Below are 14,548 nucleotides of genomic sequence, written 5' to 3'. Positions count from 1 at the left end.
TCGTTGCGTACATCGCTTGCAGCGAGTTTCTTTCTCCCTCTGATGGCACTAATGGAGAGGCCGCTGCCACAACAATTCTGCCACCCGGCTGTCTGAGTCTTCTTTGCAGTCTTGCTTGCATTTTATGCAGAACAGGTTGGCATGCTATTGAGCTTGTATAGGACTTAACTGGTACAGAATTTAAAAATTTGTTTCCCACCTTTGGTCATCGTTTGGTGCGCAGTTTGTTGCACAGTCGAGGCCGGATAACAAAATCGGATATATTGAATTGTTATTTATATCAGATGTTCGTCCTTGAAAATCCCATGCACAAGTGTAGCACCATTGTTCGTGTATATTGAACTTTCGTTCAGTGGAATATTCGTTATATCGAGCTGTGCGCTGCATCCCTTAAAGGGACCATCCAAAGAATTAAAAGCCGCTTGTAAATGTTAGAAGTGATGCTCAGAAACATTGACACCAAGTATGAGTCTTCGGAACTGAGCCGGCAATTTATTATGAATTTTTAAAAATTGTGTTTTTTAAAATTCGCGGGCCATTTGGTGTCTTCGTAGGGAGCCATTTTGGAACCAAAATCGGGAAAACAGACGTCACTAGTCCCATGACGTCGGCAGGCCACCACACGCTGTCATTCGCTCGAGCCGCGGCAGCTACGACGTCACGGGCACACTTCCGGTAGCAGTGAAAATCGTCTGCTCGAGCTGCCGCGCGACCCCCTCGGGCAGGCGCGATCCAGGGCATTGCCTTCGCGCATGTTTTCAATTTACCTCTGCCGCCTCTTTCTGTCGCGAGTTCGGGAGCCAAGAAAGCGCAGAGACCGGAGAGACGCTGCCGACGCACGCTGCTCCTCGGGAGTGGGACAACCGGAAGTCGTAAACCGAACGTCAGCGAATTTCATTTCATTTCATTTCATTTTATTACCTTAAAGGCCCCTTAAAAGGGGTGTTAAATAAGGGGTGACAAGAGTAAAAGCACAAATTCACAATGACAGGAAAGTTTCTACGTTATCAGTGTAAAGACTTGGGCAAGTGATGATGGCAACGTTCTCGGAAGGCCGTTCCAGTCTGCGGCTGCACGAGGAAAGAAGGAATTAGAAAAAGTGACGGTGCGTGATCGTTGACGGGCAACTTGTAGGCGATGCTGGTGCGGTGAGATATGCGTGCGGGTGGAAGAATATAAGGTGCGATGTGCATAGGGCTGTGGAAGAATTTGTGAAATAAAGACATGCTGGCAATGCGACGGCGGAGCGATAAGGGTGATATTCCGGATGCTGTTTTTAAGGACGAAACACTGATGTCATAAGAGTAGGATGAATGAATGAAACGAGCAGCGCGATTCTGAACAGATTCGAGGGCATTGATGAGATATGCTTGATGAGGATTCCAGATGGGCGACGCAAATTCCAATTTGGACCTGACTAATGACTTGTAAGCTAATAACTTGACATGATGGGGAGCATGATGAAGATGGCGCTTTAGGAAACCTAATGTCTTGTTTGCTGACGATATTATATTAGTAACATGCAGGCTCCAAGAAAGATCGCTAGAAATAGTTATGCCTAGATACTTGATGGCAATGATGGAATGACGTATTCATGGGCGGTGCCCAGTCCCGGAGCTGTTTTCTTGATTTTTTTTATGGCGCCCCGCGCGTACGAGTTGAGGGGGGAGAGGAGGAGCGTGATTTTTAATCGTCTATAACTTCGTTGTTATTGATGCTAGCTCAAAAATTCTTGCGCTGGGGTGACGAGTGATGGATTGCCTATCTTTACGTAATCTCGATAAATTTATTTCTTAGTCCCTTTAAGGGCCACTTCTTCTAAAGGCACTCTTCAAACTCTTCTCACATGCGGAGACGTATCGACTACATAGCCTTGGGCAGCTACTGGCAGTGCTGGCACTGTGGAACTGTGTGATGAGGTGACTGTGAGGGTGACGTGCGGTCTCTTATACTCATTTCTCATGCCACATCACTGTCGTACAGTGAAGTCAGCCGAACTAAGCCTTTGTGGTGGCCCTCACTTGGCATGCTTCGCTACTGAAGTCATTGCTGAAACCAACTGTACCTTTATTTTAATTAGATCATTGTTTCTACAGTTTACTGGTAACAGGATCAAACATCTTATCGTAGGCATCGGCTAGTTCCAAACCATCTTCCACTGCAGATTCGATGCGAAGCAGGTTAGGCGAAACTCCGAGCAAGCAGCACATCGCTGCAGGATTGTGTCAGGCATAGGTGCTACAAGTTCTTCGTTCTAGGCTACACAAAAGCTTTTCTATTGCCATTTTTATATAATGGATTATCCATATATCGAATAAATTCGCAATCCCCTTTCAGTTCTATATGCCCAGGTTTGACAGCATTCAGCAAGGCTATGTGGCTTGCCAAATGGTAAGCAACATATGGGCTGCCTAACAAAGAGGGTTCAGCTTAAGTTAAGGACAACGCAGAGAGCTATGGAAAAAAAACGATAGGCGTAACATTAAGATATCGGAAGCGGGCGGAGTGGGTGAGGGGACAAACTCGGGTTAGTGACATCCTAGTTGAAATCAAGAGGAAGAAGTGGGCTTGAGCAGGGCACGTAATGCGAAGGCAAGAGAACCGCTGGTCCTTAAGGGTAACAGAGTGGATTCCAAGAGAAGGCAGAAATAGCAGGGGGCAGCAGAAAATTAGGTGGGCGGATGCGATTAAGAAATTTGCGGGGATACGGTGGTCGCAACTGGCAAAGTGCAGGGTTCATCGGAGAGGCCTTTGCCCTGCAGTGGGCGTAGTCAGGCTGATGATGATGATGTGGCTAAGTGAAGTCAGTAAATGGTTGAGGCATGGCGGTTGGAAGTGGCCGTAGATGGTGCGTTACTAATCTGCAGGAGGACGAGGTCCACTTTGAGCGGTTGGTGGGCCTCCTGCATGACCTGCTTCTCTGCGAGGTTGCTGACGCTGACGCAAAGGACCAATTGCACGGGTGAGCACAAGGTGTTTGTCGGGCGTATTTTCATGAAGTTGTCGGCTGTGGTGATTCGGGAAAACTCTTCTTCTGCCATTCTCATTGGATCTCACAGCTTTTGAGCGAGAAATGGTCCACCACCGGTAAAGTGTGCACCAGTTATCAAGCTGATAACTGTCGGTGTCTTGAGGATTTCATGGCCTGGTCTCCTTGAGGAAGGCAGTCAAAGGTGATGTCACACGTGACTCCAGTATGCGGGGGAATCCTCTGGAAAAGTGCAGAAAATTCTGCATGCTGTAGTCATTTGTGCCAGGTGGGATTGGCAGAAGGTTAGGTGGGTGGATGAGATTAAGAAGTTTGCGGGGATAGGGTGGCCGCAGCTAGCACTGGACAGGATTAATTTGTAGCGACATGGGAGAGGCCTTTATCCTTCACGTGTGCGCTGTGCTCTGCTCTGTGTGCATACAGGCAAGTGGTACACCTTCTGTCAAGTGTTCCCCGCTCGAGCTATGGTGAGCTGCTGACCGAGGCCAGCAGTGGAGAAGAAGGCAGCTTCGAGGGCTACAACGTCGATGCTGTGGCCACGCTGGTCGCCTACCTCGAGCGTCGACTCGATGAGGTGAGGTGGGGTGAACTACTTTCACAAGCAAGCCTTGCCGCGGACAGTTACTCGACCCACAACCCCAGCACACATTGCTCCCACATCACCAACCTTTATTCCACTGCCCTCCTTTCTTGTCTCTCTTTCCTCGTGCTATCTTGCACCTGGCGGCCTCCTGTGTTTATTCTCGCAACTGCAGCGTACACTAGCGCCCCCTGTAGCGCTGCCTGCAACTAGGTCTGCTGTTGCAGACGCCTTCATCATCACACACTCCTGGCATTCCTAAACATTCCTAAGCAAAGAAGTTTGAGAGTAAGTCACAATGACTCATGAGTTGGATGACTTTATTTCGCCGATTTGGCCTTTGAAGTGTGCCTAACCACCTGTGGTATTCGTAAACGATGTGCAAATAGTGAGAGCTCTGCTTCAGTGAAATTTCTCGTGGGTGGGTAGCAGCGAAAATTGTAAATGTTGAAGCAGGTTTGAATCCCTAATACTTGCTTTTACAGGCCATCGTTGTTGCGGTCACAGAAAGAAAAAAAAAAATGGTCGATTTGCATAGTTAGGCCAAATGCGAATTAGGTGAGCTAGTAGTCTGGTTTTCACTTCTGTTCCGGTGTTCAGATGAAGAGTTCACGGAAAGCAACTGTTTGGATAGCGATAATAGGTTAGTGCCCATATGTGTGTGGAATTGGTCATTCTCCACATTAGTAGGTCTCTGGGAGTATTCCTACCACTCCAGGCGCAGTTTGTGGAGCGGTCAAGTGATGCGCCACTGCCCTTCGGTGGCAGGTGCTACCATCGGTGGGACTTGGGTTGCTTGGGTTAGGTTGGGTTAGGAGCAGCCTCTCACAATTAATTGAGCTGCTGCCTGAAACAGTGGGTAGACGAGCAGCGTTGCCATGACATCAGACAAAGACACAACGGCTGAATGTGGGGAACGACCACTTTAAGTGCTAGCACACTGAAACAAATGGGAAGGAATGAAACTCAAGTCTGTGCTAATATTTTAAATTCCAATCAATTCTTTTTTCAGTGGGAAACCTGAGTTAGATCATGACTGTATTCAAAGATCCATCTAATGCCAAGTTCCACAGGACCACTTAGCCAGTCATGTGCCAATCACCGTGTGCATAAGTCAGTCACTGTAATAAGGGAGTAATTACTCATTGACGTCCACCCGAGCGCAGCCATACGGCTACAAAGGAAAGCTAGTAATTACTCTCTTACTACAAATCTACTCCACCTTGGGGATTCCCCTAAACATTTGACCAACACTGTTCCCACTTCGAGTTATTGATCAATTCGCTCTCGGCCTACCATAAGCTTGCCGTCCGGTTAGCTCAGTTGGTAGAGCGACTGCTCCAGTGAAGCGGTGGTCCCGGGTTCGAACCCTGGACCAGGACGAATTTTTCTTTAACTGCGAAGTTTCTGAGAAAGCTGTATAGCTTTCCTCTGTAGCCGCATGGCTGCGCTCGGGTGGATGCCAAGGAGTAATTACTCCCTTATTCCAAATTTTACTCCACCTTGGGGGATTCCCCTAAACATTTGACCCAGTCAATCACTGTGGGTACTGCTTGTGAAGTGTGGGCAACATTTGCGGAGAAAGGTGAAGTTCGTTACATGCAGTGTGTGCCACCTCTGAAATGACAGGAATTTCCCTGCATTTGACTCACCAGCCAGGGCTTCAATCTGTTGCCGTGTGAGGCTGAATTGAGCATGCACCCGTGACTTCAGCCCTACAATATAAAGTGCCTGTTCCAGTGAGCACAGCATCAGCCTTTGCCACAAGGCAGTGTCAGGCTGAGCATCGTGAAAAAAAATTTGAGGGCGATCAAGTGGATTGGTGCAGAGGAAATGTGATCGCGTTCTTTCACTTGCGAATCTATTCCAATTCTGAGTCTGCTTTCTTCCGCTCCCCTGTCTATTCCACTTGTGATTTTATTGCAATTCCAACTACTCAAATGCACCTTCCATCTTCCATAATAACCGTCCTGTGATTCCCCTACCCCCGCACCAACTGTAAAAATTTTTGGGTACAAATTTTTTGTGAGATGTAATTGCCATGGGCATGTGTAGAGTGCGAACACAATATCATACCAAGAATTCACTGTTCATAAACCTTAAAAAATAAGATTGTCATTGTACTTGACGTGGTTCACACAGTGCAACAAAACAAACAGGGTCAAAATAGACCAAACAGTCGTGTAGGGATCAGCACCACAAGGTGAGCAACAGCCCAGAAAAGCATTTTTGAGAAAAAGGCATTCAAAGTTGAGCACCACGTTTACTTCTCCAAAGGCGCCATTTTGAAGGGCACACTGGTCTTTGAGACCAAAAAGTGAGCAACAATCGATCTTCAAAAAATGACATTTCTGGAATCTACAGGTATTATTTTCCAACTGTACCAATTTTTTCCTTCAAGAAGTCAGCATTTTGACCATAATATCAAATTCAGATCATTGTGTGGGCTGAATTTATGCAGGAGCAGAGAATTTAATGGCATGGAAATTTTGGACGCTTGGCTGTCTTGGTATGTCGATATCTCAATGTCTAGGATAGATAGAGATGTCATATTACATGCTAAGGGAAGCTGAAGGCACAGTGTGTGCAATAATCGAAGTAGATTTGTTCAATTGCCCTTCAAAAATTTATAATTTCACAAAGTTTATCGGTGCATTACATTCACACCTTGAACATTGATATTCCAAGTGCTGTAAAATTACTAATGAGGATAAAATGGAAATATGGTTTTAATTATTGCACTCTTTACTCACCATACTATGTAGCCATGGATTAAAAATTAATTTTTATTGAGCAGTTTTGTTTGCACTGAGGTACTAATGAATGACTAATTAAGTTTAAATATCTTGGAAACCGACTAAATTATGAGAAAGGTAGTTTCAATTTGAAATCAGTATAAAAATCTGAGCAAGGTGGTTCAGTTTCGATAGGATTGGACTAAAAATAAGGAAAGTAGGTCTAAGTGTCCCCCCTTAATGTGGCATTGCTTGGCTGTCTGGCCTTTTGCCTGGTGCGCTTTTGATGACTCCTTTCTCAACATGGCATAAGTTTTCATTGCTTGTAGTTGCTGCACGGTAGCAGTGACTCCGAACAGTTCGGCTGCATTTCCTGATATCTGCCACTTGGTTTCCAACGCTGATCAAGCCACTTTTCGCAGACTGGCTACCAACGGAGCTTGAAGTGCTCAGACAGTGACGCTCTGTGGAGTGTCTGTGACGCTCTCCACAATAAATTCACTCACAGCAGCCCGTAGAGATGTCCTCTTACCATTCTTAGCTGTTGGTGTCTTTTGCTTGCAGCTGCTGTAACAACATGCCTTTCTATGCTTCTTTTTGAAGGAGGGGTCACTCACCAAAGCCCCATCCCAAAATAGTAAAACGTGAGGTGCGCAAGCATAGCTAACCAAACGCTGCAGCAGACCTCACACCATTGGCAGTCGCTGAGGAGTCCAATGCGGACAAGAGAAGTCACGTGGCAGTCTTGTAACTTTGTGTGCATGCATGCATGCTTGTGTGTGTGTGTGTGTGTGTGTGTGTGTGTGTGTGTGTGTGTGTGTGTGTGTGTGTGTGCGTGTGTGCGCGCGCGTGTGTGTGTGCATTCATGTGTGTGCGTGCATGCGTGCTTATTTGCTTGCTTGCTTCTGCGCTTAATTAATTTCCTAACTTGCATTGTGCATATTCAACCTACAATCGTATAATTTCACTGTGTGAATTGTTTTGTCAGGCTTGTTCTGTATAATTAATATTTCTTTTGCTTTGTTCCACTCATATTATTTTTATACGTACTTATTTCTATGAACATTGCACTTAGAATTGCATATTGGCATTGTGTAAATTATTTTGTCAGATTTTCTGTGCATTATTAACATTTTTTCTTCTATTCTACAATCTGTAAATGTATCTGTTGTTAAACTAGAATTCTGTCATCACCAAATGCCATGAAAAGGAGGCTCGAACGTAATCAAATGGACTTGCTTCACTTTTTGTTCGAGCCCCCTCCGTTGTTTTGAACGGAAATAAACTCAATTTGAATTTTAACCGAGCTGAGGCACCAGTTTTGAAGAAGGTACAAGCCTCCTGCCGAGCCAAAGACAGTGTTGCTCATTCACAGCTGTGTAAAGATATCTGGCTTCGAAAAATTCCCCTTTTCCACCATTTCAAATGCCACTGCAATTCATGAAGCAATTTTTTTGGAGTGCTTCCCGGACGAAGTGTCGAAGTGTCTACCACAGGTGGTTCTTGTAGTACCGTAGTGCGGTAGGTGAGTACCGGTATCTTACCGGTACTCACCTATGGGGCACAAACGTGGAGGCTAACAAAGAGGGTTCAGCTTAAGTTAAGAACAACGCAGCGAGCTATGGAAAGAAAAATGATAGGTGTAGCTTTAAGAGACTGAAAGTGGACAGAGTGGGTGAGGGAACAAACGCGGGTTAATGAGATCCTAGTCGGAATGAAGAGGAAGAAATGGGCTTGGGCAGGGCATGTAATGCGAAGGCAAGATAACCGCTGGTCCTTAAAGGTGCACTGAAGAGGATTCTGAACATGTCTTTTTGCCGCGGGAACTCGATCCACACGTTCCTAGCATTCTTAGAAACAGTGACTTATTGCCCTGTGTGGCCGATTTCCCCAATTAAAACGAATTAACGTCCGGCGCCCGCCTTTTTTTTTAATTCTGCCTCATACGGTGGGCGGAGTCGACCAACGCGTGGAGCGCCTTTCACCCAGTCCCATGGAGGCTTTGCTTTCGCTTTATTTTGTTTTTTAGGTTTCCATGAATGAATAGTTTCATTCGCAAATAATATAGCCGCAAAGTAAACCCGCAGAAATAAAAATACGCGCGGACTATTTGCTTCTACGGACTACTACGTATTACTCCGCCGATGGCAGAGCGGCAAGCCGCCACGGGACTGGGTGAAAGGCGCTCCACGCGTTGGTCGACTCTGCCCACCGTACGGGGCAGAATTAAAAAAAAAAGGTGGGAGCCGGACGTTAATTCGATTTAATTGGGGAAATCGGCCACACAGGGCAGTAAATCGCAGTTTCTAAGAAAGCTCAGGACGTGTAGATCGAGTTCCCGCGGCAAAAAGACAAGTTCAGATTCCTCTTCAGTGCACCTTTAAGGGTAACGGAGTGGATTCCAAGAGGAGGCAAGCGTAGCAGAGGGCGGCAGAACGTTAGGTGGGTGGATGAGATTAAGAAGTTTGTGGGGATATAGTGGCCGCAACTGGCAAGGAACAGGGTTAATTGGAGAGACAGGGGAGAGGCCTTTGCCCTGCAGTGGGCGTGGTGAGGCTGATGATGATGATTATTATTACCGACTGACGGCACTGCAAACGAACCGAGCTAAATCGTAAGGGTGCCTGCAGATTGCTGCACCCATCCGCTTCCGGCAGCAAACAGCGGTTATGGATCTCCCCCCCCACGCAGGAGGAGGCCAGCCCCAAGCCCAGCCTGCAGCGGCAGCTCACCCCCGTGCTGCTGTGCTTGGCCGAATGTGGACGTGGACACCGGATACTCCGCCGATACCTGCGCTCCAGGGTAATTGCTGGCTCTCCTCGTTGGCTTGCTAGTTCAGCCTGTTTTGCATAGTGGTGCAGGCCTGTTATTTTTAGTTCCTTTTGTGGCCCCAACGTACTCTTTGTACTAACGTCCAAGAGCAAGGGTTCTCAATGTTTTATTGCGAGAACAGTACTGCGCCAGATCTAACCCCTCGTCGCGTGGTCCGTGGACCCCCCTGCTTCTCGAGGAGCCGCCGCCGCGCCTAACAGATGGTGTGACGTCAGCCTCTCCGTTGCTATGGCGACGCGTGACGTCAGCTTGTTTATTGTTGAGAAAGCAATACTACTCAAGCCCAGTTCGGCTCGTCACGCATGCTCGTCAGGGCTGCAGTATGTGTATATAAATCAATAAAACTAAAAAGAGCACTCCAGAACTGTGCAGATATGAACTCCCTCCCATATTGTCTACCTCAACGCATCGTAAGATATAAATACTTTAACAGCTGTTACTGAATCTTCGGCTACACAGTGGTAACTGTCCTGCCGATTTTTTTATCCTTGCCTATTTATTACAGTCTTTACAAGTATACTATGTTGGCATGCTCTGTTTTGCAGCTTTTTGTTGTACGCTTGGGTAATAAAGGAGCAGTGTTGCAGTGCCAGGCTGTTCACTTTTTCACAAGAACATTGGAAGTGTGTTCTTCGCTTTCACTGTTTGCAATTCCTCTAACCACCCATACCTTGGATTTGGAGAACAGCCATCATTATTTTAAGGCTCGAATGCATTCATCTAGCATCTGAATTTGTGGTTTATAGCGTCTGCAGCGAGCTATGGAAAGAAAAATGATTGGTGTAACGTTAAGAGATCGAAAGAGGGCAGAGTGGGTGAGGGAACAAACGCGGGTTAATGACATCCTGGTCGGAATCAAGAGGAAGAAGTGGGCTTGGGCAGGGCATGTAATGCGAAGGCAAGATAACCACTGGTCCTTAAGGGTAACGGAGTGGATTCCAAGAGAAAGCAAACGTAGCAGGGGACGGCATAAGGTTAGGCGGCGGATGAGATTAAGAAGTTTGTGGGGATACAGTGGCCGGAACTGGCAAAGGACAGGGTTAATTGGAGAGACATGGGAGAGGCCTTTGCCCTGCATTGGGTGTTGTCAGGCTGCTGATGATGATGATGAGTGTCCGCCGTAACAGCAGCTTTCTGTGCAGCCATGGCAATCTCGTACCCAGATTTGAGTAATACCGAAGGTAGCTGTGTCTTCGTGAGGATATGCTGTGTGCATGGCCATTAAGAAGACTAGAAACAAAAGGGATAAGAGTAGGTAAAGACCTATAAATAATTTTGTTCCGTGTGCCTTTATGAGCATGCACTGCTTAGGTACAGGGTCCGTCAAAAGTTCCCAGGCCACATGTGGGAACTTTTGACTAACCCTGTATATGGCCATGTAGGTATAGGGTTGGGCACAAACGCTGTTGCCACCTGTGATTGTCAGTGTGACCACGATTAGGATGGTGATGCAGCAGCAAATGTCATCCCTAGATTGACCAGTTCCTGCCAGTGGTTTGGGCACAACTTGTCACCGTTTGTCTAGCCAGCTCCTTTACTTTGGCCTGCCGCTTCTGCTTTCGTTATGCCTTACCAGAGAGCACTGCAATCCTATACGTCACCTCACAAGTTGTTTGCAGCACTGTGGAAGGTAAGCTCTGTCATCCAATCAAGGCCAAGGAATAGAACAAGCAGTCCCTCAAATACTCGAGCAGTGTTGCGACTGTTTTTCAGACAATTGCAGTTATAGAAAAGGTAGTACAGGATGGTGTTCTGAAAATGCAGCAAGCATTTCAATCGCTGGTTGAATTAGCAAAGAAAGTCCACACCAGCACAGCACTGCGGAGGCCCAAGTGGTGCGTCATGGTTCGTAAAAATGGCATCCACCAAGTCGGCCGGGTCTTCTGTGCACAGCAACCGGACACTGGTGCTGTTTTCTTCCCCGGGATGGAGCCACCAGTCGCAGGTTGAGGGGCATGGAGGAACATGCTTTGTGGCACTTGCCATTCTGATTGGCTCAGATCGCCGCAGCCCTCACAGTGCTGCAAACAGCTTGAGATGAAGTATATAGGAACCAAGTTCGGAGGAGTGTGTTTTTTTTTAAGAAAAAAAAAAAGGCAAGGAAGTGGTGAGCGTACCCAGTCCCCCTCCCCAGCCCTGCCGTCACGTGTCTTTGTTGCAGGTGCTGCCTCCGCTGAGTGACGTGATGAACCGGCCGGAAGAAGGCAACACCCTCCGCAACAGGTGGGAATTGGCCGCTGGAACTTCCTGATTTCAAAGAGAGCATGTGGTCTATTGCTAGAAAGAACCAGTGTGTCTGGGCATATGTGCAAATATTGTTTGTTGGGCCCTCTTCTGTATGCAGTCCATTCCGTCACTGAATCTGTATGCTCGAAGTTATTATATGTGTTGCCAGATGGCGCCAATAACTACATCTGAGATGGGCACAGTGCATGTTGTCTGCTTGGGTGAGGCATCCTAGTTAAGAAACGGGCAGGTGACCAGTAGCATTAGCAAGCAAAAGACCCCTCTGCAGGCTTTGACCTCTGCCGTTCAGGCTGGAGTTTGCATGACAGCTCGATATGCAGTGTGCCGTAGCTCTGCATCTGTTTTAGAATGCAGCTCTTAAGCTCCCATGCCATCATTCCGCATCACAATTGTTGGTGTCGGCGTTGTTGGCGCAGTCGGCATAACGCGCCACCTGACAACCGTGGAAGGTAGTAGCAGAGTGGAATGCCACCTGCCACAGGAAGATCCCGGGGAGTGTAACACCCACCTACCAGTGGTGGCAGGTGACATGTAAAGAGCTGCTCTCAAATTTCGCACCAGCGACCATCAGAATTGTCTGTCAGCTTTTTTTGAACTGCTGCGCTCAGCATTACACGTCTTGCACTAGGACATGCCTGACTGAAGAACCAGGTTGCATATTTGGGATGATCCCCATTCTGTTTCTACAAGCAAGGAGGTTCCGCCTGCATGCAGTCAAGCCAGAAATTCAATCTAGCCCAACTAGTACTGCAAGATTCTTGGCACATACCATATTTACACGATTGTAAGTGGAGTTGAATGTAAGTCAACCCCCTAGTGTCGCACGTCATGAAAAAAAAAAAATTAAGGGCATGCCCATGGACACATTCCACAATGAAAGTGTCTTAGTCATTGGACTACTCACCACACTTGTGCCATCATCCTCACTAGCACTTCCGTCATCATCGCTGCTGTGGTCTCGTAGCTTGTTGTCGTCCAGCGAAATCCCACACTTCGCAAACAACCGCACCGTGACATCGCATGGAACAGCCAAAAATTTTGCCTAGCTACAGCCGCCATGCCTGCAGCATCCGTTCTGTAATGCCAAACAGTACAGGGTGGCTGTATACCCTGTAAACAGGGTATACGAGATGGCTAGTTTTTCTAGCACGCTCCGTTCTTTAACAGATCTGCTCTTACCTGATCCTCACCAGCTGCTTTTGCCCCTCTGCATTGCTCCTAAGGCTTTCTTTACTTCCTCCTTCGATTTGGCGGGATGTCCCGTTGCTGTGCACTACTGCCGCTCTCATTAATGTATAGATTTGTGTAGAACTCTTCGGATAAATTAACTATCATGTTCATGTTGCTGATGACATTGCTTTCTCTCTTAGCGCATACATCTGGTTTTTACCTGTGCCTAGCTTCCTCTTCCCCTCTTTTAGCCTACCTCTGTTCTTTATAGCAGGCTCTATTCTTTCAATATTAAACTTCCTTATGTCAGCTACCTTGCACTTAGTTATTAACTTTGATAGTTGTACCAGTTCTATTCTGTGTGTAGGGTTAGGCGCTGTCGTGCCTTGGCATTTCTTAATCAGATCTTTCGTCCCCTGAGATAGCTTTCCGATATCCTGTCGAACCATCCTACCGCCTGCTTCTGCTTTGCACTCCGTAATAATAGCTAGAAGTGCATTATTAATGTGATAGTACTTAGGTTGTCGTCTCAGAAAAACTTGCCAGCTTCTCCCTCATAAGTTCTCTGATTGGTCGAGAGGGTCACGGCTTCATCAGCAGCGCCAATTTTGAAAGTCTGAGGACTGGATTGCTTCAGTACCTCCCATTAGATTACCATATGGGATTATAGTAATTGGGATGACTAATCCACCATAATCCATATCAATCCATTCAGCAATCTGCTGCTGTGATGGCTCAGGGGTTATGGCGCTCGGCTGCTGACTTGAAAAACACTGGTTCGATCCCGGCCGCGGTGGACGAATTTCAGTAGAGGCGAAATTCTAGAGGCCCATGTAGTGTGCGATGCCAGTGCACATTAAAGATCCCCAGGTGGTGGAAATTTCCGGAGCCCTCCACTGCGGCGTCCCTCATAGCCTGAGTCGCTTTGGGACGTTAAACCCTCATAAACCAAACCAAACAAAAGGCGGGCGCGATTTTACGCAAAGCATAGAAAACCGCGCTTCGACTACCCCATAACGTCTCAACTGAAAAGCTCTTAGCCTTGGGACTGCACAGCGCGTTCAAAGAACTATGAGAAGGTTAGCGTGATGCCTAAATGCGCAGACTACAGCTGACCCCCTCAGGTGGTTGAAATTATTCCGGAGACCTCCACTACGGCACCTGTTTCTTCTTTCACTGCCTCCTTTATCCCTTCCCTTGGGGTGCAGTTCGGGTGTCCACTTAGATATGTCAGGTAGTTACTGCGGCATTTCCTTTCCTCAAAACCAGTTTTACAATTTTTTCCGGGGCGATGAACAACGTGCTGCTCCCTGGCTGCCCTAGTCATCGCTAAGCCTAGCCGGTTTCACATCGATGCCGCAACTGAGGGCGCTTCGGATCCTGGCCAGCGCTAGTAATTAAGATGCTGCTTTTGTCACCGCTTTATTGCAAACCCCGTCTGTATATGCTCGATTTATGTGACACCTTCAGCAGCGGGGCTAGCAGACAACAGTCGAGCCGCATTTGACAGCAGCAGTATAAAGGGCTATAAGAAGAAATTTGTTTGTGTCGCAGTTATTACTTCTACCAGCAATTCAGCACTGGCCGGCGGTCTTCAAAAATCGTTCATTTTTTGACATTCTGAACGAGCAATATTGGCGCATTTTTCTGCCGCCGGTGGCAGGCATACAGGCTGGCAGGCAGGAAGCGCACCCCTGTCATCATGCTGCATGTACGGCCGTCGTGTACATCAAAACCGCCACGACATCCTCCTGGTTGTCGTGGTGCACTGTGAATAGCACTTTAGGGGACCGAGCGCGAGTGCAGGAGGCACGGCCAAGGCAAACAAAGCTTTCAAAAGCACGCGAACAATGTCACTTCTGAGAGTTATCGCTTCAAACGAAAATCTAGCGAGAAGGCGACCCGCTCGTCAAGCTGCTTGCAAGTGTTAAGACAACGGTGTTGTCGCACAGCTGCCAGGTCGCCAGCGACTGCTGGTCACATGTGCCTTACGAG

At 47.4% G+C, this 14,548-nt stretch overlaps 1 protein-coding gene across 1 annotated transcript in view; it reads left to right on the top strand.

Annotated features, from left to right (window-relative positions):
• Positions 1-14,548, top strand: part of ric8a (ric8 guanine nucleotide exchange factor A) — a 72,798-nt gene that overhangs the window by 46,394 nt on the left and 11,856 nt on the right. The window contains exons 9-12 of the mRNA XM_089557273.1: positions 2,868-2,962; positions 3,413-3,563; positions 8,996-9,106; positions 11,298-11,359. Of these exons, the coding sequence (XP_089413399.1) occupies positions 2,868-2,962; positions 3,413-3,563; positions 8,996-9,106; positions 11,298-11,359 (419 nt within the window). The remainder of the gene's footprint in view (positions 1-2,867; positions 2,963-3,412; positions 3,564-8,995; positions 9,107-11,297; positions 11,360-14,548) is intronic.

The sequence above is a fragment of the Amblyomma mixtum genome, chromosome 1 (assembly GCF_055824585.1).
Source record: "Amblyomma mixtum isolate Tamu chromosome 1, ASM5582458v1, whole genome shotgun sequence".
Taxonomy (NCBI): domain Eukaryota; kingdom Metazoa; phylum Arthropoda; class Arachnida; order Ixodida; family Ixodidae; genus Amblyomma; species Amblyomma mixtum.
The sequence above is the reverse complement of the archived record's forward strand: the minus strand, read 5'-3'. Positions and strand labels throughout refer to the sequence as shown.